The 23201-nt window shown below is 55.5% G+C and overlaps 3 protein-coding genes across 4 annotated transcripts; 1 reads left to right on the forward strand and 2 right to left on the reverse strand.

Annotated features, from left to right (window-relative positions):
• Window positions 1-57: 57 nt before the first annotated feature.
• SCAMP2 (secretory carrier membrane protein 2) lies at window positions 58-12716 on the reverse strand. The gene is made up of 9 exons (XM_059823654.1): window positions 12652-12716; window positions 7261-7341; window positions 6498-6587; window positions 5384-5501; window positions 4507-4635; window positions 3814-3973; window positions 3207-3308; window positions 1335-1452; window positions 58-266 (listed from the first exon to the last, which is right to left on the reverse strand). Exons 1-9 carry the CDS (start codon window positions 12706-12708, stop codon window positions 120-122), a joined length of 1002 nt encoding a protein of 333 aa, XP_059679637.1. The 5' UTR covers window positions 12709-12716; the 3' UTR covers window positions 58-119.
• Window positions 12717-13379: 663 nt separating this feature from the next.
• On the forward strand, window positions 13380-16950 carry MPI (mannose phosphate isomerase). 2 transcript variants are annotated; one of them, XM_059824055.1, is made up of 8 exons: window positions 13380-13395; window positions 13855-13982; window positions 14295-14495; window positions 14579-14720; window positions 14887-15069; window positions 15192-15365; window positions 15512-15720; window positions 16164-16950. In XM_059824055.1, the coding sequence occupies exons 1-8, from the start codon at window positions 13380-13382 to the stop codon at window positions 16380-16382; spliced, it is 1272 nt and encodes a 423-aa protein (XP_059680038.1). In that variant the 3' UTR covers window positions 16383-16950. The 2 variants fall into 2 exon arrangements, with proteins under 2 accessions (XP_059680038.1, XP_059680039.1); XM_059824056.1 differs by lacking the exons at window positions 13380-13395; window positions 14887-15069 and having other exon boundaries at window positions 13905-13982.
• Window positions 16951-18039: 1089 nt separating this feature from the next.
• On the reverse strand, window positions 18040-22805 carry FAM219B (family with sequence similarity 219 member B). The gene is made up of 6 exons (XM_059824079.1): window positions 22716-22805; window positions 20294-20396; window positions 19926-20016; window positions 19431-19508; window positions 19101-19149; window positions 18040-18545 (listed from the first exon to the last, which is right to left on the reverse strand). Exons 1-6 carry the CDS (start codon window positions 22803-22805, stop codon window positions 18387-18389), a joined length of 570 nt encoding a protein of 189 aa, XP_059680062.1. The 3' UTR covers window positions 18040-18386.
• Window positions 22806-23201: the final 396 nt, after the last annotated feature.

Genomic DNA, 23201 nt, shown 5'->3' on the forward strand with positions numbered 1-23201 from the left:
ATCACAGAGCTAACATGGTACCCCGAAAAGTGCATCTTTAGAACAAAAAAAAAAAAAAAAAAAAAGAGGTTGGGGTGACGATGGCAGAGGAAGCGAGGGGGAGGCAGCCGCGGGAAGGGCTAGTTTCCCCGGAAAGCACTCTGTGCAGCTGAGGAGGCCGCCCCAGCGGCTGCGTTCTGGAAGCTCCTGTTGGTGAGGATGCCTTGGGAAAACTCCTCCTGGGCCCTTTGGAAACTGGCTCCCGTGCGCCGATACAGGGAATGCACCTGGGAAACAGGAGGAGAGGAAAAAGAATTAGCACACGGTTGTGGGCTGGCCGCACACACCTTGCCTGCTGGCTGGCCTTTCCTCTGCCCCATCACGAACTCGCTCTCTTGGCAGCTAAAGAGGATGTGCCGCAGACATTGGCTCCATTTCAGCCAGGACGTGATGCTGCAGATTTCAGGAGACCCTCATTTGCTGTAAAATGCAGTACTCTCAGCAACGTGGTGGGTATCAGACCAAAAACTCCTCTCCCCGCACCGTGATGGTACGGACACTTAACCCTTGCGTTTACAGACACTTGCAGGGCAGGACCTGAAGGTGCCTGCAACTACAAGCATCAGGTATTTCCTTCAAGATACAATTTAGGAGAAAGGGAGGAGGAAGCTATAGAAACAGGACAGTCAGCCTGTCCTTGCCTTCCCCAAAGCTACATTTCTGCTGTTAATTGCAGAAATGCAACCCTCGTGTGGTCAATCAGAAGGAGGAAGGGGGGGCTTGAATTTGGGAGCCAGTGGGAAGGCACTCGTTTGGATCCCACCAGGCTTTGAAAAGTCCCACAACGCTGTGGTAGCAGTGATTGTAAAGCCCCAGATATCCGAACAAAGCAACAGCCTTCTCTGCTCAGCCAACTCTGCACAGACTCAAGCTAAAGGGAGGTGCAAGAAATTGGATGTCTCTGCTTGATGAGGGTGACATTTGGGACCTCGCTGGCCACCTCCTCTGGACATCAGCCAGCGCAGGAAGCCCTGCTACACCCTCCTTTATTCTAAGGTGCATGGTTAACGGCACGCCTTACTGAAGCATCTGTGCCTCTTGTTCCCTCCCCAAAGGCTACTTTCCCACCTGCAAGTCCCCTTAGCGTTCAAGCAATTTGGCATCGATGCAGAAAGCACAAGCAAGAATACGTTCATTTAAAGCTCTTGACCTGACACTGCCTCGATTACATCTTCAAAAGCAAGCTAATCCCCAGACAGATGAGAGGAGGTGGCAACCCCGGGATACCCTGGGAGCAGCCTGACCTGTGGATCTGCGATTCAGCCGAGACCTTGCCTTGCCTCCGAGCCACTCACCTGCTTCAAGAGGAAGAGCGAGAGAACTGCGCAGAGTGTGAAGAATCCTGCCACCACCATCATGATAACAGCCACGGCCAGGTTTCCGTGCAGCTCAGACAGCGCTGCAATCCATCCGCTGCAAGACAGAGGAGAGCGGGGTGAGCTCAGCGAGCATTCGAGTCACAGGATGAGATGTAGCAGAGGGAGGAGAGGCATTGACACTTGCACAAGAGCCTTTGGTGGAAGGTCACAGGGAAGAGCAAACCCAAATGTAACAGCTGTGGAGATAGGGACCCAGAGCTCATCCAGACACTCGTTTGGGGGCCAGAATGTCCATTATAATTTTTAAAAGCAGTCCACCTCTACACAAGAGAATTGTGCTCACCCCACCCGCGTTACAGCCCTGGCCCCTGGACCACCCCCCTTAAGCAGCAATCAATACCCTCGGCGCCGTCATAGATCGAGCCACTTCCACGAGCACCTTCTCAAAATTCAGCCAAGTAGCATAAAGATAGGTTGGTACATCTAAATTGGAAGAGATCAGCTGGCAGATCTGGAGCCTAGACCTACATGCCACCGTGACAGCTCTGAGGGGCCAGGGATGAGAGTGTTGGGAGGGGGAGGGAAAGGAAGGAAAGGATGAAGTAAAGAGCTACAGAAAGAAGGAAACTGGCAGTTGTTGAAGGGAAGGGGCAGGAAGGATGCTGGGAGTTACCGGTGCTTGGCTGTGGGCAAAAACACCAAGATGCCTCACTCAAAACACCCTCCTGGGTGCTGGAGAAAGGAATCGTTCCAACTGCTAAACCAAGCAAGCCACGTGCCACCAGGAGAGAGGGAATCAAGTGAGCCAAACCGTCCCATTTGACGTGCTGCACAACTTCTTGCTCGTTACAAGGAAGCAGAAAGGCACACCATGCACTACAGCCAAAAATAAACGCACTGTCTAGCTTGAGGAAACATAGCAGAAAGCTCAACGCACGCTCTCCAAAGTCAGACTAAAAACAGACTGCCCCCTCCCTGTGACTAAGGCAGCACCAGCTAGCAGGGGAGAGAGCACGAGGACGGCTTTGCCCATGAGCCGTTCCGCAGGCAGCGGGCAAAAATAGACAGCAGTTTCACTGCACTCATCACCTGAAGGCTCCCTCTCAGGAGAAAACCACTAGCTGTTAACCTTTTCACTATTCACAGCAACTCGGGAATCTGATCTGCGGCCAGCGCAGCAAGGAGGAAAGAAAGCCAGTGCTTTCACTGCAGGGGACAACTGCTGATCCTGCTGGACCCACTCCAGAAGCCCCAACTTACCCTTCTGTACAATGCCACCAAGAAAGGGTGAGGGTAAAACCCTCTCTGCTTATTTTTTGAAGCACAGCCCACCGACAACACACTCGAGAGAAATTCAAGAAGGAGTTTGGGGGCAGAATCAGGCTGCTAGCAGCAGTATCAAGTTGAGCCGTACCCAGACTCCGGGTTCAGAGATCCCTCACCCCCACGCTACAGCCTCTATCAGGGAAGGCTCCATTTTAACACAAAGTAGATGCAGTCAACACTAGAGGCTCAGCATCAAGAAGGAATAAGTAGTATATATAAAATAAGCGAGGGGGAAGGCAGCAGAGGAGGCGTGGAAGACTTCACGTACTCCTTTCAGCGCTGGCCTGCAGCAGAAGCAGAAAAAGTACGTGCCTTTGCCGGGACTAGGACGGGAAGAGCGGAGGAGAGAGGCAGCCCAGCTGGGACCTGCCCAAGCTGTGTATCGGGTGGGAGATGAAAACCACGGGAGAAAGAACAGACAGCTGTCAGAAACAGACCCCAAAGCATCTGACAGTCACAGCCCTGGTGAGAAAAAGCATCCATGCAGGGCTGCGACACGGCAGCCCGTGAAGCCAAGCTTACCTGTCTCCCCAGCCAGGAATGCCGACAGCCTGGATGATGTAGATTGCTATTTGGCAGAAGAAGACGAAAAAGAAGATGAAGAAGCTGAAGGAGCTGTCAGACCTGCAGGAGAGATGGCAGCAGGAGTGAAACCCAGGGACGTGAGCCCTGCACAGACTCCCTCCACTAAGGGGAGGGAAACAATTTCAGTGAACTCCTTTCTCCAGGGGAAAGCTGCTAAGGGGAGGTGATTTCAGGAGGAACCTATGCAGCAATATGTCCACTGAGTAGCGCAAAACCACCGCTCTGCCCAGTGCAAGATGGGGTGAAGGCAGCTTCCTTAACGTGCGCAGTGAGCTCAACACATTAACGCACCGAATAGTTTCTCAGAAATTAATAAAAGGTAGGACCCTATGATTGGCTAGGCTTGGATTTCAAGACAAAAAAAGACCACGGTAATCAAATTCTATTAGATACTTCTAATGTGTTTAGGGACAAGTGGGTTTGATCTATTTAACGATGCCAAGAGCTGGAAAAATCCTGCGGGCAATATACAATCGGAACAGATAAAACCAAAGCTCCTCCCACTAAAAGATACATGCCCATCACAGAAGAAAACAGCACTTGCCTGAAAGCCTTGTAAATTGGTCGGTACCAACAGAGAAAGGCACAAGGGGTGAATAAAATAAACCACAGGATCGAGAGACCAAAGTCTACTCCTCTGTCCGTCTGGACTGTGAACCATGCCAGGCAAGCAAGCAGGTTTAGGAGCAGGGTAATCGAATGCACTGTTTGGGATGGGAGAGAGAGAAAAAACATCAGTAGGTTCTTGGAAAACTCAGGAGTCTCTCCAAGCATCCCTAATCTCTCGCCGAACACATGGAGCTCTGCAGAAATTAAGGAGCCTTTGGGCCATCTAATTGCCTTCCCTCCCTTGAAAGGAAAACAGAGCTTAACTTAAGAACTTCATCTGATCCTGCTGCTTACAACCAAAGCTTAAATCTTTTCAGAGAACCAAACTTGACAAATACGGTCGAGACTGTTTTGCACTTGATCTCTGAGCGCGCTATCCACTGCCTTACAGAGCCTCAGGAGAGTTGTTAAAGTCTCCATTAAACAACAATCAAAATACTGTCACAAATGAGCTATTCCCAAAGCATAAACTTGGAGTACTTTACTTTTGCCTTCATAAAAAAGGAAAGGAGACATTATTTTACCTTTGCAGACACCACTCACAGAATTTACTGCAGGTCAAAGCTCAGCATTTGATATAGAATTTTCTTAGAAAGATTTTTTTATTGCGGTTCAAGCTATTACTTACACATCCACAAGTAATACAGCATCTTGCATATCCGCTGGTAGTCAGCTGGGATGTCTGCAGAAAAATCCTGATAAAAACACGGCTTGATCGGACACTTCTTGGGAAGGGGTGGCCAGTTGTTTTGCCTCGCTGTGGAAAGGAGAAAGGAGCAGTTCTTCACTTGCTTTTTTCTCGTTGAAAGATTCATTCGCGCACCGTAATGTGCAAGTAGCCATTCATTCACGTTGACATTAAGAACTTGGAAGAGGCCAGATCTTGGTAGGTTAGAGCGGACAGCACAGCAGGGATGCATGAACTCTGCTGGCGGCAGAGAGGCAAACCAGCTCAGTTTGAAGGGCTTTCCCCCGTGGGAGGCGGAATTCCTCTGCAACGGCCAAAGGGCCATCACAACCATTGCCTCTCAGCACTACAAGTCCAGATTCAGCCATTTAAAACTAAGATTAGAGGAAAATATTGGTTTGCTGTGGTGAAGAGAGCCTCGAGACTGGGAAAAAAAAAGCTTTATTGCTCTTGGTGAAAAGCCTTAACGTGGAAGCATCACACAACAGCTCAGACACAGATATGAAACTGGCGTTTGAAGGACTTAAGGTGGTCAACTGCAGATGCTGAGAGCACGCTCGAGGGCAGAGACCCACCAGAGCTGGTCTCCAGCATCTCATCTCTGAGCTCGTTTCCCACCTTGTAAGTTACGGGATGACAGCTACAGTTCCAAGAGGGTTGCGCCACAGCTGTGAAGGACTAGAGGAAAGACATGTGGCTTGTGAAAAAGTTCGTACACTCAGACAGGCTGGGCCTTCATCAAATCCTGACAAACCAAGCAACCCAGGCTTCCCTGGGCATCACGCTCATGGCGAGCAGGGCAGAAAGCACTACTCACGATTAATGCTGGCTGCGTTACTCTGCAATTCCCTTTCCTTCTTCTCCAACTCAGCTGCCTTCCTCTCTAATTCTGCCTGCTGCTGAAGCAGCCCAGCCTGTGCTGCCGCAGCCACAGCCTAAAGAAGGGGGAGAAAAAGGTAAGCCCTTCCCTAACCGAGGCAGCGGCAATACCACCACCAAACACACCAGATGCCAAACTGGAACGGAAGCAAAGGCAGTTCAATAGCAAAGGTTGAGGACCGTTTGAAAGCTGAATACCCGTGGCTGATCTGAAACATCTTGAGGCTTTCTGCCTTACCTGCTGGAGGACTAAAATCAAGATCAACGCAGAACTCCACCCAGATGTTCCCTCTCTTATCCCATGGGAAGATGGGGCTGGAAGAGCCCTCAAAAGGCTCTCCAGACTGTTGCCCATCCTCTATGCCCTTCCCTTTCAGCAAAGCTATGCTTTTCTTGCAGCTTGTTCTACCTCCCAGTTTGCCTCATTGCTCCAAGTGCCTTGCAACAGAGCAGCAAGCAGGAGTCCCGAGTTTCCCAGGACAATTCCCTTCCCAGCTAGGAGAGGAGGTTCAAAGGAAAGGCAAGACAGCTGTCTACCACACCTCTTAAGCATCTCTTCTACCTGTTTGCTGTTCTGAGAACTGATCCCTTCTCCTAGCAGCCTCGGCTTCTCTGCTCTTTGGTGGTCCTGGCAGTCAGGTACTTGCTAGCCGGTCTAAGCAGCGTCTGCAGCGTACAGCTAGACTGCATTTACACCCCTGGAACCGAGCGTGTCTGACCAGTCACCAGAACTAAGCTAAAAGCATTAGCAGGATACATTTCAGTGTTTGCAGAGGGAAGCCAGAGCAAACAGGATACAAGGCAAAGTGAGCTCTGCCACCAGAAGGACACGGAAAAGGCATAAAAAGAATTGCGTGTATGTATTCCCTACAGAGATCTGCTTCACAAGGCAGGTACAAATCCAAGTTTAAAAGATCATCTGCAGCTTCCTGCACCAAACCCCAGGGAATCCCCTTCCCCTCCTGTACCCACGTGCCTCCAGAGGCCCACGGGAGCTCCTTCACACTCTCCAGCCCAGCTCTTGGGTAGGCGGCAGCGAGGGGTTGCCATACCTGGGGAGTGGGCTCCACAGATGTCTGCAGAACAGCAGGCTGCGAGTGGCCAGAGGGCTGTGTGGCTGGTGTCGTCCGTGCTGCATTCGTCTGCAGATAAAATCACAAGCAACAAGGCAAAAACATTACATATGGCTTCTTTTAGCAAAGGATAGCTCATGTTTTAGCACTACCAAACCAGAAAGCGCTAGCAGGAAACAATTCTGCATTTTCAAAAGTTCGTTAGCTCCTTACTGCACTGGGAGGGCGGCACCTGAGGATTACAGGTATTAGGCAAAGGAGAAACAAAAAGGGATTTTGATCAGTTGTTTGAACTGCAAACATTGCTTTACCCTGCTTTCCTGTTCTCCTTTTCCCATCTCACACATGACAGCAGCCAGGAAATAAGAAGGAAGCTCTTGCAGCAACCCATCAATGATATCGCCACAGCAGCGCAGCTCTCAACCCAGAGACCAAATAAACATTGATGCGTCCTGCCACAAAACATCTTCCCCTTCACACTTCATATAGCTTTACTGTGAGCCAGCAGCGAGTTTGAGAGAAGCTGTTCCATGCGAATGGAGAGCTCCAGCTGGGAGTTTATTAGTGCTCCAGCGCAGGAGCAGTTGCTCGCAGCTTGCCACGCACGCAATGAACTACTGTCCATGGGGAAATCGGCTGCGAATGCCTCACTCTCTTTCTTTTAAACTGCACCTACCAAGGGACCTTCTACACTGCTAAAACCACCACCAAGATACCTAGCGCAAAGACACACGGCACGTACCAGCTGGGAGCTCTCAGAAAAGGGGTTGAATTCATCCAAGCCACTTTGGCTAGCATTTGTGAGCTGTGTCACCGAGGGATCCTGAAAGGAGAGAGAAAGCAAAGACAAATCAGCATTGGACACAGGTCATCATTAGCTTATACGTTATCCACGCTGCCTGCGATCCATCCACTTGTTAACTGCGAACAGGATGGGGTGAAACGCATCCCCACCACAGGCAGATGGCCACGGCTGGCCATGGATTTAAATAACCAAGGAGATGACTATCAGCAAGGCAAGATTTGCGGGCAGAAGTAATCTCCTGTTCAGCCAAGAGGTGTACTTGAAGAACTACAACAAGCTTTTGGCACAGGAGCGCTTTGTGCAGATTACTACCGCTTACCTACAGCGAGTTATTCCTTATTTCCAGAGACCTGAAGCGGGACACACGTTCATTCACCCACGGTCAGAGTTGCTGGACACCTAGGACCACCTCCCAAACCTCACCCGCACCACAAAGTGAGCGAAGCTCCACAAAGCACAGCAGAGCCTCACAAAATGAGTTTCCAGGTACAACTGGTCCTGGCTGATGGGTGTCAGCTGCCACCCGGGCCCATTTGGACCAGCAAGCTAAAATGCCAACGATTGCCCTGAAAAGGCAAAACACTCAGGGAAGTGGAGCTGGAGGTGTGACAGCGATTACTTTTGGAGGTTTTAATTCTGCCGGCATAACAGCTGCATTCACTCGTATTCACGGCATCTCGTACTTCTCTCCATCAAACAGTCTGACTGTTTAAAAAAAGGCTCTCGGCACCTCTGCCAAAAACGCCTTTCCTCCCTCACCTGCAACACACTTAGCTATTTTTATTTCTTCTTTTATACACACCTCTTTCCATAAAAGATCCCTCTTTAATAGCCAGACTTGGATCTCTGGAGTGTTTCTCTCCCCAGTTATTGGAGAAACAAGGTGCTTTTTGAACTCAGAAATCCTGCTGCGAGAACAGCCTGGCAACCTGATAGCTGGGCGTGGGTAAAAATAATTTAAAAGTGGCTTTTTATTCCTCTCTCCCTCCCCCAGCAACACATGTCTCAAGAACAGTCATTTTAATTTTGTGGTTAATGGGATGAGAAGCAATTGAGGCTGCAACAAGGTAAGAGTGAGCAATCGAGGCGTGCAGAGGCTGACCAAGTCCGTGTGCTGCAGAAAAGTCATTTGGCTTGTCTGCAACGCACTGGAGCCATTCCCCGGGGTTTTAGCGCAGCCTTCTGCCGAGCAAGATGCGTACAGAACAGTTAATGAGTAACTTCACACATCTCCTCGATAGCAGGCACTCCCTACGCAACAGGTTGCTCTAGTTTATGAATCACCTCAGGCTGAGGGATCTCAGACAAGGAGGTTTCAGATGCTGCTTGATGACGTACAACTCCCCGACCAGGCAGGACTGTAAAAAATGGGGAGCACCAGCAGAACCGCCGTGCTGGAAATAAGGGCTGCAAAGACTCAAGGCACAGGTTTTATTTCACTACTTACTCCTCTGGAGGCTTTAGCTTAACCAGTTTTGCGGACACATGGGCCGTCAACGCAAGTTTACAAGTCACTTAATGCACAATAGCTACTGCGTGCTGGCACGATACCCTTTAATCCAGACCAGGCGAGGTCCCAGCCTGACTAAAGTCCAGCAGAAGACGACTGCACAAGGAAGAGAAACTCCCTTAAAGGAAGAGGAAAGCAAAGGCTGCATAACAACTTCAAGGGCTTGAATGGTCAGGCTGGGAGGAAAGCACTCTGAAATAAGGAGAAACACTAGAATACTGCAGTGAAACACACATTTCTTTCTTCCCGTCGCTCACTTCCATTCAAAAAGAAAGCCCCTGAATTAAGTGGAGGCTCAGCAGTGCAGCGCTGCTATCGAAAGGGCAGGCTGCCAACGGCCTGAGCAGGGCACGGAGAGCTGCACCACTGTTTCCCTGCTTCCAGCTGCAGAACAGTTTGATTTCAAAGGGAGACGACCTCTCATCTTATTGCGTAGCTTAAAAAAAAAAAAATTACTTAATTAGGCAGTATGACCAAGGCAAGGCAGCTCAGCTTAACTTGCTTGCTATTGTGCAAGCGTTGTCTAAAATAGATACAGAAAGAGCAGGGAATTTGCAGCAAAGCTGAAGTGCGTTTGGACATGCGTCTCTGTGCCCTGGGTAGGGCAGGAAGGAAAACAGCAGCTGTGAAACAGAGGGTGATATAAAGGCACCAGCTTCCGCAAGCCTGGACTACACAGCGCGAAGGGTGAGTACGCACAAGAAACGCAGAGGAGGTGAATGAGAAGCTGCCCACAAACTTCACACTTTACAGTTATTTTCTGCAAGCTACAGGCTAAAAGACAGTTGACCCTCTTGAAACAAGCACAAGCCTGACTCCTTACGCCGTGAAACAGGGACTTAATTCAGCCACTGAACTGCTTGAAGCCATGTCACCCGGCTGTCCCTCCTCCGAGGAAATAACGGCACCTTCCTCTCTGCTCCAAAGGCCCCACGTGCCTTTCCTTTCGGAGGGTTTAGTTGTTAGGATCCCCAGTTAAACTCTAACAATTCTTCTCAACTTATTTCCTGCTTCAGAGCTAAGGAAGAACCTGAGCACCTGAAAGCTCTCTTACTTCTCCAGCTATTCCGTTTCATTTAATAAGTACGTCCAGCCACAAACTTTGTGCTCGCAAGTCAATTATTAGATCGATCTGCAAAATGCCAGCGAGCAGATCCCCTTTTGTTGCCCTTCCTACCATCGATTCCTCAAGCGGTAGGGAGACACGATGTCATTTTTCACGACTTCAAATTTCCCAGTGCGGGATAATTTCGTGTTTGGACCAAACTGCACTGACATGAAGATTAAAACTGTTTTCAAACGCAACGTTTAATGCAAATATGAAGTTGCTGTCGCACTGTGCCAGCTGCCAGAAGATTTTGATACAGCAGGTTTGTGCAAGAAGTTATATTCTTCCATTTCTTTCTGTTCCCACAGGTTAGAGAAACAAAACAAAACGCGATACCTCTCTAGATGAGATCAAGGCAAGAGAACTCGGATGAGATTCGCCTGGAACTTAACATGGTTGTCTAAACATCACAGTAACTGCCCCAAACATCACCAGTTCTAGAGTCAGCCACCAGCGTGGGGCCTCAGAGCACGGCCACTGCCTGGGAGATGCATTGAGATTTCTCTCAGTGGATTTTATTATCGATATCTCTAAAGAGGATGGAAGTTTCCAGCCCTGTCTGAAGCTTGCATCAAAGTTTTGGAGGTAGCTGCCACTTATAGCAGGTTACTGAGTAAACAAAGGCAGTTAATCATCTCTTGTTAACCAGTTAGAATAAGTCACAGAAAGACAAGCCAGAGATATGTTTAATGGCACCAAACCAGCTTATTTTATACTAAGCTTATTGAACATTGTGAACAAAGTCTCCTTAAAAGGCAAAGATCCCCAGTTACGTCAGGATTCGCAGAGTACGAAGCGCTGTACTGGGACCCGCAACGAGGAAAGACAACCCTTGTGCTCTGCCCAAGAGATACTCAGCAGCACGACAAGGCTGGGAGGGTGAAGACGCTTCTAGTCTTTCAGCAAGATCTCCGGAGCGTGTGGAAGGGGATGTCAGCGCCTGCCGAGCAGGCAAACCGCCCCCCCAGCCCTGCACAGCACCGAGCCAGCACGTGGATCCAAACCCCGGCAGGGAATGGGCTCATTTCATCAGATTTACTAGACAGGGGCAGCACTGTCCTATGTCGTGAGATGCCATTTTCAAATCGGAGAGACAGGACTTCGAGGCTCCGGGCAGCAGCAGTCGGAGATTCCTCGCGTCCAGCTGCTGATGACTGGGGAAATTTTTCTTTAAAAAAAAGGGACAAAGGTGAACACAAAACCTCACGCTCCCGAAAGGAGGATATAAAACCTGCCACAAAGACCAGCTGTAGCTGCAAAGAGCTGTCAAACAACAGTAGAAGCATCCACGGTGCGATGAACGTTTGTCCTCATTAAAAAATGAGCCTGACATCAGAGCTACCTGTTGTAAATTCCATCCAATCTTTTTTGTTTAAACAGTGAGTAAAGTGCGAGCACAGCCCTGTTCAGTCAGATACCGGGACAGCTATAACGTGCGTAAAGCAACAGAATATTTACTTCCTCGGTGCCAAAGCAATAAATCCCTACAAGAACAGTGACTGTATGTGTAAGCCACCCTATATTCACTGCCTGAAGGAATATTACAGGAACACAGTCATCCAACCCCTTCCTGAGACACACAGGACCACGTTAAAAATGAAGGTGAGAAAGAGAAAGGATTTTTTCCCTTCCGATTTCACTTTGGTTCCTCAAAACACTCAGATCCATCAACAAACAGTTTCGTTTTGCCTTGGCCATGAAACCGGAGGTCAGGAAATCACCCCTTCCTGCAGATTACATCCCAGCCGAACAGCAAAGGTAAGGCAGCATCCGCAGCCGCTCGCTGATGAAAGTCAAAGCCCAGACGCTCGTTTTCACACCGCCGCCACATGAGACAGGTCCGAGAGGCCGCTCCTGGCCACTTCCCTGCGTGAATAACCCCACGTTTCAGAGCACGTAGGTTAATCCCGTAGAGGAGAAACCCAGTGAAAGCAGACCAAGTCTCGAAGAACCTCAAAGGCTTTGGCCCTTGAAAACCACAGCCAAAGGCTGCGTTCGGCCTTTTAGGCTCAGTTTTAAGAGCTGACGCCACAGCACATTAAAAACAGACCCCAAAGAGACTCGGCAGTCGGTTAGGCAGCTGTGTCGCGCAGCCAAGAGAGGTCTTACGCTGGATTATTTCTAGAGCCTCTACAATTTAGGCATCCGCGACTGTCTCAGCACCCTCCGAGGCAGGGGCGGGCCGCTGGCGCTGAACCCCCTCCCCAAAGCCCGCAGGGGTGGGGGGCGACTGGGGCTGGAAGCACAGGACGAGGCGAGACCCCTCCTCGAAAGGAGGAAGGGAGGAACGTGGGTTTCGAGCAAGCGACGGCGGGACGGGCTCCCAGCGCCAGCGGGCAGAGCCGGGGCGGACCCGGCCTGGGCCGCACCGTCACCCCCGGGGGGCTGGGGAGGGGGAACGGGGACCTCCGGGGCTGGCGGGGCCCCCCAGCCACGGACAGAGGAGGAGCCGCAGGGGGATAAGGAGGCGGGGGGCAGAACGGCCCCGGGGGGTCCCGGGGGTCCCGGCCCCGCAGCACGGCCCGGCGGGGGGTCCCGGCCCCGCGCCCAGCACGCCCCCCCTGCTCCCGCCCCCGGGCCCTGATTGGCCGCGGCGGGGAGAAGCGGCGCCGCCATTGGCCAGCGACGCTTCAGTCAGTGCCACGTCCCGGCGGCGGGCAGGGGAGGGACGGGCAGGGGGAGGAAGGGGCCACCCGGGCCCGGTGCTCACCTGGAAGGGGTTGATGTCCACCGGGTCGGCGAACGGGTTGGTGTCGAAGCCCGACATGGGCGCGGTCCCCGCTGCTCCGCTCCGTGCTCCCGCCGCCGCCGCCGCCGCCGCCGCGCCAGGCACTTCCGGGGCAGCCGGGGCGCCTGCGCCGCCAGCCACGTGACCTGACCCGTCCAACGCGCAGGCGCTATGGCCCCGCCAGGACGGGCGGCTCCCGCGGGGCGGGGACGCGTGACGTCACAACGGCGGCCACCGCCTATAGCGCGGGGGGGGGGGGGGGTGTTAACCCTATAGGCGGGGCGGCGCCTATAGAGGGACCTATGGGGCGGGGGGGGGCAGGCCCTGCAGGGGGTGTTCCTATAGGGCCCGTAGCCTGTCCCCTATAGCGCGTCCCCTATAGCACATCCCCTATAGCGGCCCCTATAGCAGCCCCTATAGCGGATCCCCTATAGCGGATCCCCTATAGCGGATCCCCTATAGCGGATCCCCTATAGCGGCCCCTAGACCTCGCAGAGGCTCGTGCGGGCGGGCAGTGCCGGTGCGGGGGCCGGGCGCCGCCGGCCGCGCAGCCCCATACCGCGCTCCCCTATGGCCGCTATAGGGTGCGCGTAGGGCCCTGCCCCGCCCAGCCCGGCCCGGGGAGGCGGTGCCGCCGCCGGAGCCGCCGCCGCGGGACTACGGCTCCCGGCCTGCCCTGCCCTGCCCTGCCCCGCCGTGCCGGCCGAGCCATGGCGGAGATCCGCGGTGAGCGCGGCCCGGAGGGCGGCGGGGGGCGGGAGCCCCCCGGGGCGGGGGGCACCCCCGGGGGATGTGGGACCCCGGGGCCCGCAGGCTGTCCCCAGCGCGGCGGGCACCCCCGTGGGGATAGGGACCCTTGGGTGGGCAGGTCACCCCCCCCGGGGGTGGAGACCCCCCCCCCCCGGGGACCCCCAGGGCGGTGGGGCGGAGGCACCGGGACCGCTGCCCGCAGCCCCGGGGACAGGGACCCCCGAGCCCCCTCTGTGATGGCTTAAAATTGCCTCTCCCCCCAAAATGCACCCTCCCTCCCAAAGCCCTCGGTCCCTGCCCTGGGCCCCTCTCGCCCCACACCGCAGGGCTTGGGGCTGCCCAGCTCACGGCCCCACCAGTGGGGTGCCTGGGAGGGTTTGGGGGGGCAGAGGGTTCTTTTTGCCCCCCCCATAATGTCCGGCTTCTCTCCCACAGTGTTCCCCCTCTCCTGCGCCGTGCAGAGCTACTCCTGGGGTAAGGTGGGGCTGGAGAGCGAGGTGGCCAAGCTGTTGGCCAGCAGCGACCCCCTGGTCCAGATCCAGCCCGACCAGCCCTACGCAGAGGTGAGTGTCCGTCCGTCTATCCAGCCTGGCCGTGTGTCCATCCCAACCATGCGTCCATCCCAACCAGCCCCGGCTTTTGCCATCCGGTTGGCTCTGGGAGGGCTGCGGCTCCCGTGCCCGTCCCCGGTCACCTATAGCCCTGCGGGGCTGCCCCGGGGAGGAGAGGAGAAGCCCGGCGTGACTCAGCCCCCGAGGGAGCTGCCTTGGCCGCATCGATCGCCTCCGGGGCCAAACAGCCTCGAGAAAAGCCCAAGTCATCCCCTTGGCTGCTCAGCTCAGGGGTCCGTCTGTCTGTCTGTCTGTCTCCCGCAGCTCTGGATGGGTGCGCACCCCCGGGGCGATGCTGTCATCCGGGATAACCGCATCCCCCAAAAAACCCTGGGCCAGTGGATCGCCGACAACCCTGCCTGCCTGGGGGCAAAGGTGAAGGACGCCTTCCAGGGTCGCCTGCCCTTCCTCTTCAAAGTGCTGTCGGTCAACACCGCCCTCTCCATCCAGGCGCACCCCAACAAGGTAGGGAGAGCCCCGGGGGGGCAGCCCCGGCCGGACCCCGCGGCCCCGGGGAGCTCACCCAGCTCCTCTGCCCCCCTCTCCAGGAGCTGGCGGCGAAGCTGCACGCTCAGTTCCCTGAGCACTACCCTGACGACAACCACAAGCCCGAAATGGCCATCGCTCTCACCCCGTTCGAGGGCTTGTGCGGCTTTCGGCCGGTGGAGGAGATCGTCTCCTTCCTCCAGAGTAAGGAAGGCGAGGGAGGGTGGTCGCGAGGTCGGACCCCGTGCCACCTTCCCTCCCTGTGGTGGGTTCGGGGTGGGGACGGTGGCTGCGATGCCTTGGGATGGGGGTGCTGGGCTCCCCCATGGTGGCAGCCACCGGGGATGACTTGGGTTGACCACCCTGGCAGCCGTCCCCGAGCTGCGGGCGCTGATCGGGGAGGTGGCGGCGGAGCAGCTGGAGCGCAGCGGGAGCGACGACCCCCGCGGCGTCTCGGCCGCCCTCCGCGTCTGCTTCACCCGCCTGATGAAGAGCGAGAAGAAGTTCTTCGTCGACCAGCTGAACATGCTGGTGAAGAGGATCTCCCAGGAAGGTGGGTCCTCTCTGCCTGCCACGGCCCCCCGGAACGGTTTTGGGGGGACTGTGTTTAGAGGAGGGGACGGGGCACCCCCCCAGCTCCCTCCTCAGCGTTGTGCCTGGTCTCTTCCCCCGCAGCGGCGGAAGGGAAGGACACGTCGGGGAGCAATGGGGACCTGCTGCTGCAGCTGCACTCCCAGTACCCGGGTGACATCGGCTGCTTCACCATTTATTTCCTCAACCTGGTGAGGCTGGAGCCGGGGGAGGCCATGTTCCTGGGAGCCAACGAACCCCACGCCTACCTGCATGGAGGTGAGCATCGCGGTGGGCTTTCCTAACCCAGGACCCCGCAGGGACTGTCCCCCAGGGTGGCCACAGTCTCCTGCACAAGGTCGGACCCCCACCCGGGACGCGTTGGAGGGCTGGGGTGGGCTGACAGCGCCGCCTCGTCCCCGCAGACTGCGTGGAGTGCATGGCGTGCTCGGATAACACGGTGCGTGCTGGGCTCACCCCCAAATTCATCGACGTCCTCACCTTGTGCGAGATGCTGAACTACACGCCGGCGCCCAGCAGCTCCAAGATCTTCCCGGCCGCGCAGAGCCAGCTCGACCCCAGCGTCTACCTCTACGACCCGCCTGTGCCAGACTTTGCCATCATGAGGATAGAGGTGAGCGGTGACGGCTCCGCTTTGGGCACGCGGGGGATACACACCAGCTTTCCCCCGTCTTGGCTGTGCTCTTGGTAGGACATCTACTTGTTGGCTGGGTTTTTCTCAGCATGGGTTTGCTCGCCCTTGTGGCTACTGCCCCAGGGAGGATGGAGGGATGTTTGGGGATGCTGGTGTCACCCCCCGGCAGCACTGCAGGCTCCTCTTCCTCCCCTGTTCCCCCTGCCTAGAGCTCGCTCACCTTCTCCAGCAGCTCTGGGCAGAGGGAGGACCAGGAGGAGGTCTCAGGGGTACAGCTCAGGTGTCCCCAGCTAAGCCAAGGTCCCTTGGCGCAGGGTGGCCTGGGTACAGCAAAGGTGGCTGCAGGCTGGGAACGGGGATGACCCCCTTCCAGCTCCCCGAAGAGAAGAAAAGCTGAGCCGCGGTGACCCCTTCCATTGCAGATCCCCCCCTCCATCAAGCTGTACCTCGTCTCCGCCGTGGACTCTGCCAGCATCTTGCTGGTGATCCAAGGGACGGCCGTGGGCACCTCCACAGCCGCAGCCTCCGAAATGACTCTGCGTCGCGGCTCCGTGCTCTTCATCTCCGCCAACGAGAGCATCTCCCTCCACCTCTCCTCGCCGGATGGGATGCTGCTCTTCCGAGCCTGCTGCCTCCTCTGAGTGTGACCCGAGATGCTTCCCCCCCCATCACTCCACATTTGAGTAGATAGAAACTGGCCTGGGCAAAGTCATCTGGCTTGGAAGTTTCCCCTCCATCTATTAAAGCCCCAAAACAGCCCGCACCCAATGTGTAGAGAGCAATTCCACGAATCGACTCCTTGGACGTGGCGCGGGCAGAGGAAGAGCATCTCCCCTCGCAGCTCACGAGCCACGTCCCCGTAGCATCATCCCCTCTGGGTGCTGCCAGTGCCATACGGTGACTCCTTTTATTATTTTTTTTTTCCCCCTTCCTTCTCATTGAGAAGCAGCAGGGAGGCCCGAGGTCTGCACCCTGGGTCTCGAGCATCTCTGCCCGGCTTCTAGGAGCTGCTGCTCCCTCCTGCGAATGTGATGCTGAGGCTTTCTGCTGCTCCTGGGTGCCGGGTGGGCTCTTCCCGAGCCCGGCCGATGGCAGGCAGTCCTCTGAGCCATGTCACCCCTTCCCCGGCTGTAAAAGGGGGCTGCTTGGCAGGGTGATGGAGCTGGAGAGCCTCCGGTGCTGTGAATAAAGTGGTGACTTTGTCCTTGGTGCAGGCCAGCGTGATGTAGGGAGCAGGAGGAGGACGGGGAGAAGCCGTGGTGTTTGCAGGGCTCGGGGACCGGACAAGGAGGCTGGCGGCAGCTCCGGCATTCCCCCAGCGCCGGCTGCGACCTTCCCCGCATCGCCCTGCGGCAGCATCAGCCCGGCCGACACGGCAGCTCCACAGGGAAACAGGACACTGGGGTAAAATGTGACAAGGGAAACAGGATCGCTCCGAAAATGCGCCAGGGTCAGGGAAGGAGCCCTCCCAAGCGGGGCTGCTGGGGGGATTGGGGCTCAGGCCCCCCCCAGCACCAATATACGCTCCGAGTAATGAGATCCAGTTTATTGAGAGCTCCCTTCAACAAGGAAAATACAAAAAAAAAAACCCAGTTGAGTTCTCTAGACATGAAATATTTAAATGAGGTTACTCTATAAGAAGCCGATTGTCTTCTATGTAGTAGAGCAGGACCATGATTTAAGGCAGCTTTTAAGGTTCACAGCAGGTAGACTCCCCAGCCACCCCAAATCCACACCCAGAGGGACCTGTGCAGAGCCGGCACGGGGGGTCTGCGCTGCCCCTCGCCTGCATCAAAGCAGCTTTGGGGAGAACGGGAACAAGCCGTTAGCTCCTAACCCAGAGCTTAACAGGTCCCTCGAGAGGCGGAAAGCGGGGAGGTCCCAGCCCGAGCGGTAGCTGCTGGTGGATATAACAAATGCAGATGCTTAAAGCTCAGCAGCCTGCCCAAATCCGCTCCGGTGGGTTTCTCCCCGTCTTATCTTCTCCGCTGGAGCAGCAATCTTTGGTTCAGGCCAGCCCAGGCTTTGGGAGGAAGAAACCCAGCAGCAATTAATTGCAAGCAGCACGAGATAGGTAAACGAAGCAGCTCTCTGCCAGCCGACCCCAAACCTTGCTGGCTTGGCCTCAGCCTGTCAGGGCAGAGGGGTGACTAAAGCGAAAATAAATAGAAAAGGGGTCTCAGGGCTTCCCAGCCAGGTCCCACACCCCAGCAGTTCGACCCCACCTCTTCATTAGGGAGGGCTGGGGCCAGGCCCCAATCCTCGACGTGGCCAATTAAAGGAGGAAAAGAGGAGGTCAGACAAACCGAAGAGCATGTGCTGCTGCACCTCCCAATTCCTTCCGTTTATACCCCCATGGAGGTGCCCGGGCTCTGCCTCTCCGCCCTCCCCACCCCAGCCAGGCGACAGGTCCCATCCAGGCCACCTAAACATCACCGTGCCACCTCTCCCTGATATTGCTGAGTGTAAGGAAAAGTCCTTTGGGGTCAGTTGGCTGCTGCTGCTCACCACGAGCAGCATCGCAGTGTCGTTCAGACCTTGTGTCACCGTCCCAGCGCGGGACACGGCCACCAACAGCCATCCCCGCAGGACAAAGAAAGTGCTGGCTTTTGACCTGTTCTTGCACAGCCCTGGCCGAGCGGCGTCTACTGGATCACGCAGGAGAGATTTTCTCCGAAACAACAGGGGCAAGAAGAGGAGGCAACGGGTTTCGGGGGTATGAGATCCAGATCTTCATCATCGGGGACCTCGTCGAGGTGGTACCCGTCCTGCAGCAGCTGCCGGCTCAGGTCCTGGTTCACCTGCTGGGGGAAGAACGAAGGAGGCAGAGCTGGTTAAAATTAATCCCAGTTTAGTTAAAAATTAGGTCCCAGGGCTTGCGAAGGGTAGGGCTGCGAGCAAGAAGGGCATCGCGTCCTTCCTCCAGTGCCTTTGCCTGGGGAGAAGCAGCACAACCAGAGCGGAGAAGATGAAAGCAACAGACCAAAGAGCTTTTCCTGGGCTACAGCACCCCGACACACACCCTGTGCACCCCAAAACACCCCACAGGCTGCGACACCCTTGTATGATGGAGCTCTTCAGCTGCCCCGCTGCAGGGTCTGGGGGTAGACGATGCTTTAGGTGCAAAGGGTGAAGCAGTGACAGCCAGCTGGGGCTTGCAAAAGGGAGATTTATGCATGGCTTAAACGCATCGGGCAGCAGAGGCAGCGGTTTGCAAAGCAGAGCTCTGCGGGATGGACACACACGTACACAACCCATAGGGTGATGCTTCATTTCAGCCCCTATACAGACCCCGAGGTGTAATGGGGACAAGGGAACCCGCAGGGACCGCGCCGTCAGGGTCAAACCCCTGGACTTGCCTCGGCAGAGGAGTAGCCCGAGGAACATCTGGATCCCAGCTCCCCGTCACTAAGGGAAGAAGGAAACAGTCAGAGCCAGCTGGGAAGCAGCGTCTTTGCTTGGGATACAGACAAGAGAATCTGGGTGGGGGGAAAGAGGGAGCCGGCAGCGTAACAGCAAGGGATTTGTTAAATTTGGGACAACGGGAATGTTTTGCTGCTGAGAAGTGTCCAGTGCAATTGGGGATGCTCTACAAGTGACAAGGAAAATCAATCCCAAAAAAAAGCCAGCTCTGAGCCTGCAACACCCCCCCCCCCTCCAAAATCCTGGGATATTCACCCAGTCCCCACCTGTCCGAATCGAGGGAGACCAGGTTTTCATCTGCCGTCTGGCTGAGCGCCATGTAGCCCTTGTTAAACTTCACCGACCTGCCGGAAAGCAGAGGAACGAGCCCATAAGACATTTTGGTGTGGAAATGGCAGCCACAGAGCTGACGGACCGAGGAGCCATGGCAGGAATCCCGGTCCTGAATGTCCCTTCCCACCCAGGTATTGTCCAGGGCCACCACCAGCTAAGAATAAACTCCACCTAAGCTCTAGGCTACCCGATTAAATCCTTAACACCAAACCATCCCCAAAACAAAGAGAAGAAGGAGCGTGGCCCCTGCTAGAGCAACTCCTAACTTTACAGGAAAAGTGCTATCTTTTATTCTATCGGATGCTTGCTGGCCACAAAAGAGCCAGCAGACTAAAGTCCCAAACTCATTTTTTAAATCCTCCGAGTTTTCCCAGTCTCCCCAAGGAATGTGACAAATACAGCAGGGGAAAAGAAAAACGGGATCAAACCTTTTAGCCGCCGGCTTCGGCTGGAGCGGCGCGGGTCCCCCCAGCAGCCCCTGCCTTCGCAGTGCTGCCTTCGCCAGCTCGCGCTGCCTCTCTGAAAGCCAAGCACAGGGGCAGAGCTAAAAATAGCCAAGCGCTCCCCAAGGGTCATTTATTTTTGGGGGGTCATTGCAGGTGGGTCCTAGGGAGAGCACGGGGGGCATTGCAGTGCTTTCCATAGGCAGCACCTATGGGGTTTTATGGGGGTTTTTTAATGGTTTTATCCCACCAAAGAATAAAAAGGCTTTTGGACACTCCTGCCCTCGGCGAGAGGCGCAGATGTCTCCCCGAATCCCGGCAAAGTCCCTGGGACAACACCGAGCATCACTTACGGAGCTTGGTGTGAATGGAGGGAGGCTTGCTCATGATGTATGGTCCCCTTTTCTCCACCGCATCCGTTGGCTTGGTCAGCCTCTTGCTTTCGGCCCGAATCAGCTGAAAGAAAAGAAGCAAATTTAGTAGCACCTGTCTATGGGGATGAAGTAAACCGGAGTCATCTCAGAGAGCATCTGGTCATTCTTGGGAACTCAAGGTCAGCGGGGAAATCTGCCACCACGTCGGCTGGGGCGAGCTGGGAGGGAACAGCTCCTCCTCCCCAGCCCTGTGCTGCGGCTGGAGGAGGGAGAGGAAAAGGAATAAGCAGATCTATTCGCAGACGAAGGGATTATTTGGGAATGGTGATGCTAAATTAAAAGCGCACGTGGTGACCGGGAGTTTCTTTACGAGCCTAACTCCAATAATACTCGGGAGATGACGTGATGGAGGAGATTTAACTAGCAGGTTCATCAAATAAAATATAAGGATACTTTATTTTGATTTCTCTGCAGGTTTTGAGCCTTTCAAGCTTCTCCCCGTGCAATAATAAAACCACATCATTAAAATGAAAGCAGTGTCATATAATCACATCTGAGAGTCAGGGCTTTAAGGAGAAGCCTCCCCCGTCCGTAAGGTATTTATCGTCAAGGAGAGCGGCACTGCTAAATGACAACAGGCAGAAAAAAAGTTCTACAAATATAATAACTAATAAAATAGAGGAACGGTCAAAAAATGAGCCGAGAGTCGGTGCAGGAGGGATGGGGAATTAGAGGAATCGGTTAACGACGAAACGAAGCAGACGACCCGAGGTGGTGATGGAGCAGCACAGCCAGGATTAGCCTCAGTGTCTCAAGCCGATATTAGCAGGGCAGAGCCTTCCCCGCGGGAATAACTCCCCGCGCAGGGAGCTGGGGCCTCCCGAGCCCGCGGGATTAACCGGGCAGGCGGCAAACTTCTGCCCGCGCCCCCGTATCCCTCTGTATGTGCTATACCCCTCCCTATACAGCCCCCCGGCACATGCTTGGCTTCTACGCTGCCTCTACCCTACACTGTGCCTCCAAACATATACCCCCCCCAGCCAAATGCACACGTGCTACCCTTATATTGCTCCTCTGTGCATATGCCCCAGCCATATGCTGCCCCATGCACATACCCCAGCCCTATACCCATGATGCACATACCCCATACTGCCCCTATGCACGTACCCCAGCCCTATACCCATGATGCACATACCCCATACTGCCCCTATGCATGTACCCCAGCCCTATACCCATGATGCACATACCCCATACTGCCCCTATGCATGTACCCCAGCCCTATACCCCCTATGCATGTACCCCAGCCCTATACCCATGATGCACATACCCCATACTGCCCCTATGCATGTACCCCAGCCCTATACCCATGATGCACATACCCCATACTGCCCCTATGCATGTACCCCAGCCCTATACCCCCTATGCATGTACCCCAGCCCTATACCCATGATGCTCATGCCCCATACTGCCCCTATGCATGTACCCCAGCCCTATACCCATGATGCACATACCCCATACTGCCCCTATGCACGTACCCCAGCCCTATACCACCCCCACACACATACCCCAGCCCTATACCCATGACGCACATGCCCCATACTGCCCCTGTGCATGTACCCCAGCCCTACACCCCCTATGCATGTACCCCAGCCCTATACCCATGATGCACATACCCCATACTGCCCCTGTGCATGTACCCCAGCCCTATACCCATGATGCACATACCCCATACTGCCCCTATGCACGTACCCCAGCCCTATACCACCCCCACACACATACCCCATACTGCCCCATGCATGTACCCCAGCCCTATACCCCCTATGCATGTACCCCAGCCCTATACCCATGACGCACATACCCCATACTGCCCCTATGCACGTACCCCAGCCCTATACCCATGATGCACATACCCCATACTGCCCCTATGCACGTACCCCAGCCCTATACCCATGATGCACATGCCCCATACTGCCCCTGTGCATGTACCCCAGCCCTATACCCATGATGCACGTGCCCCATACTGCCCCTGTGCATGTACCCCAGCCCTATGCATGTACCCCAGCCCTATACCCATGATGCACATACCCCATACTGCCCCTATGCACGTACCCCAGCCCTATACCCATGATGCACGTGCCCCATACTGCCCCTGTGCACATACCCCAGCCCTATACCCCCTATGCATGTACCCCAGCCCTATACCACCCCCGTGCACATACCCCATACTGCCCCATACCACCCCCCGTGCGTATACCCTACACTGCCCCATACACATACCCCAACCCTACACCGCCCCTCAGGCACATACCCTCTACCGCCCCATGCATCTACCCCATACTGCCCCCCGTGCCCATACCCCAGCCCTACACCCCCCACGCGCTCCCCCCAGCCCCTCACGTACCCCCGGTCCCCGCCGCCCGCCGGGTCCGCTGGCAGCGGGAAGGGGCCCGGGCCCGGGCCCAGCCCCGGCTCCGCCGCCGCCCGTCGCCATGGCCTCCCGCCGCTCCGCCCCCCTTCCGCGCCGCCCGCCAATGGCAGCGCGCGGCGGGGGCGCCCAGCCAATGGGAGGCGGGGAGGTGGCGCGCCCCTCCGCCGCGCATGCGGAGCGGGACAGCGGGACAGCGGGACAGCGGGACAGCGGGACAGCGGGACAGCGGGACAGCGGGACAGCGGGACAGCGGGACAGCGGGACAGCGGGACAGCGGGACAGCGGGACAGCGGGACAGCGGGACAGCGGGACAGCGGGACAGCGGGACATCTTCCCTGGCCGAATTCATGGTTTTTCCTGAAAAATTCCAATTTTCTGAGGGAAAAAACCTACTAAAATACAGGAGTTTTGCTTCCCCCCCTTTTTTTTTTTGCTGAAACCCCTGCCCACGCTGGAGCC

The sequence above is a fragment of the Gavia stellata genome, chromosome 13 (assembly GCF_030936135.1).
Source record: "Gavia stellata isolate bGavSte3 chromosome 13, bGavSte3.hap2, whole genome shotgun sequence".
Taxonomy (NCBI): Eukaryota; Metazoa; Chordata; class Aves; order Gaviiformes; family Gaviidae; genus Gavia; species Gavia stellata.

Bases quoted from the DNA above. Each gene is read 5' to 3' on its own strand.
- SCAMP2 (XM_059823654.1), bottom strand. From the start codon at position 12,708: ATGTCGGGCTTCGACACCAACCCGTTCGCCGACCCGGTGGACATCAAC. The intron at 7,342-12,651 runs GTGAGCACCGGG...CTCTCCTTTCAG, and splicing joins TGGACATCAACCCCTTCCAG to GATCCCTCGGTGACACAGCT. The intron at 1,453-3,206 runs GTAAGCTTGGCT...TCTGTCTTGCAG, and splicing joins ATTCCTGGCTGGGGAGACAG to CGGATGGATTGCAGCGCTGT.
- MPI (XM_059824055.1), top strand. The intron at 14,496-14,578 runs GTAGGGAGAGCC...CCCCCTCTCCAG, and splicing joins TCCAGGCGCACCCCAACAAG to GAGCTGGCGGCGAAGCTGCA. The intron at 14,721-14,886 runs GTAAGGAAGGCG...CCACCCTGGCAG, and splicing joins GATCGTCTCCTTCCTCCAGA to CCGTCCCCGAGCTGCGGGCG.
- FAM219B (XM_059824079.1), bottom strand. From the start codon at position 22,805: ATGGCGACGGGCGGCGGCGGAGCCGGGGCTGGGCCCGGGCCCGGGCCC. The intron at 19,509-19,925 runs GTTTGATCCCGT...GCTTTCCGGCAG, and splicing joins CCGAAGCCGGCGGCTAAAAG to GTCGGTGAAGTTTAACAAGG. The intron at 19,150-19,430 runs GTGGGGACTGGG...TTCTTCCCTTAG, and splicing joins GTCTCCCTCGATTCGGACAG to TGACGGGGAGCTGGGATCCA.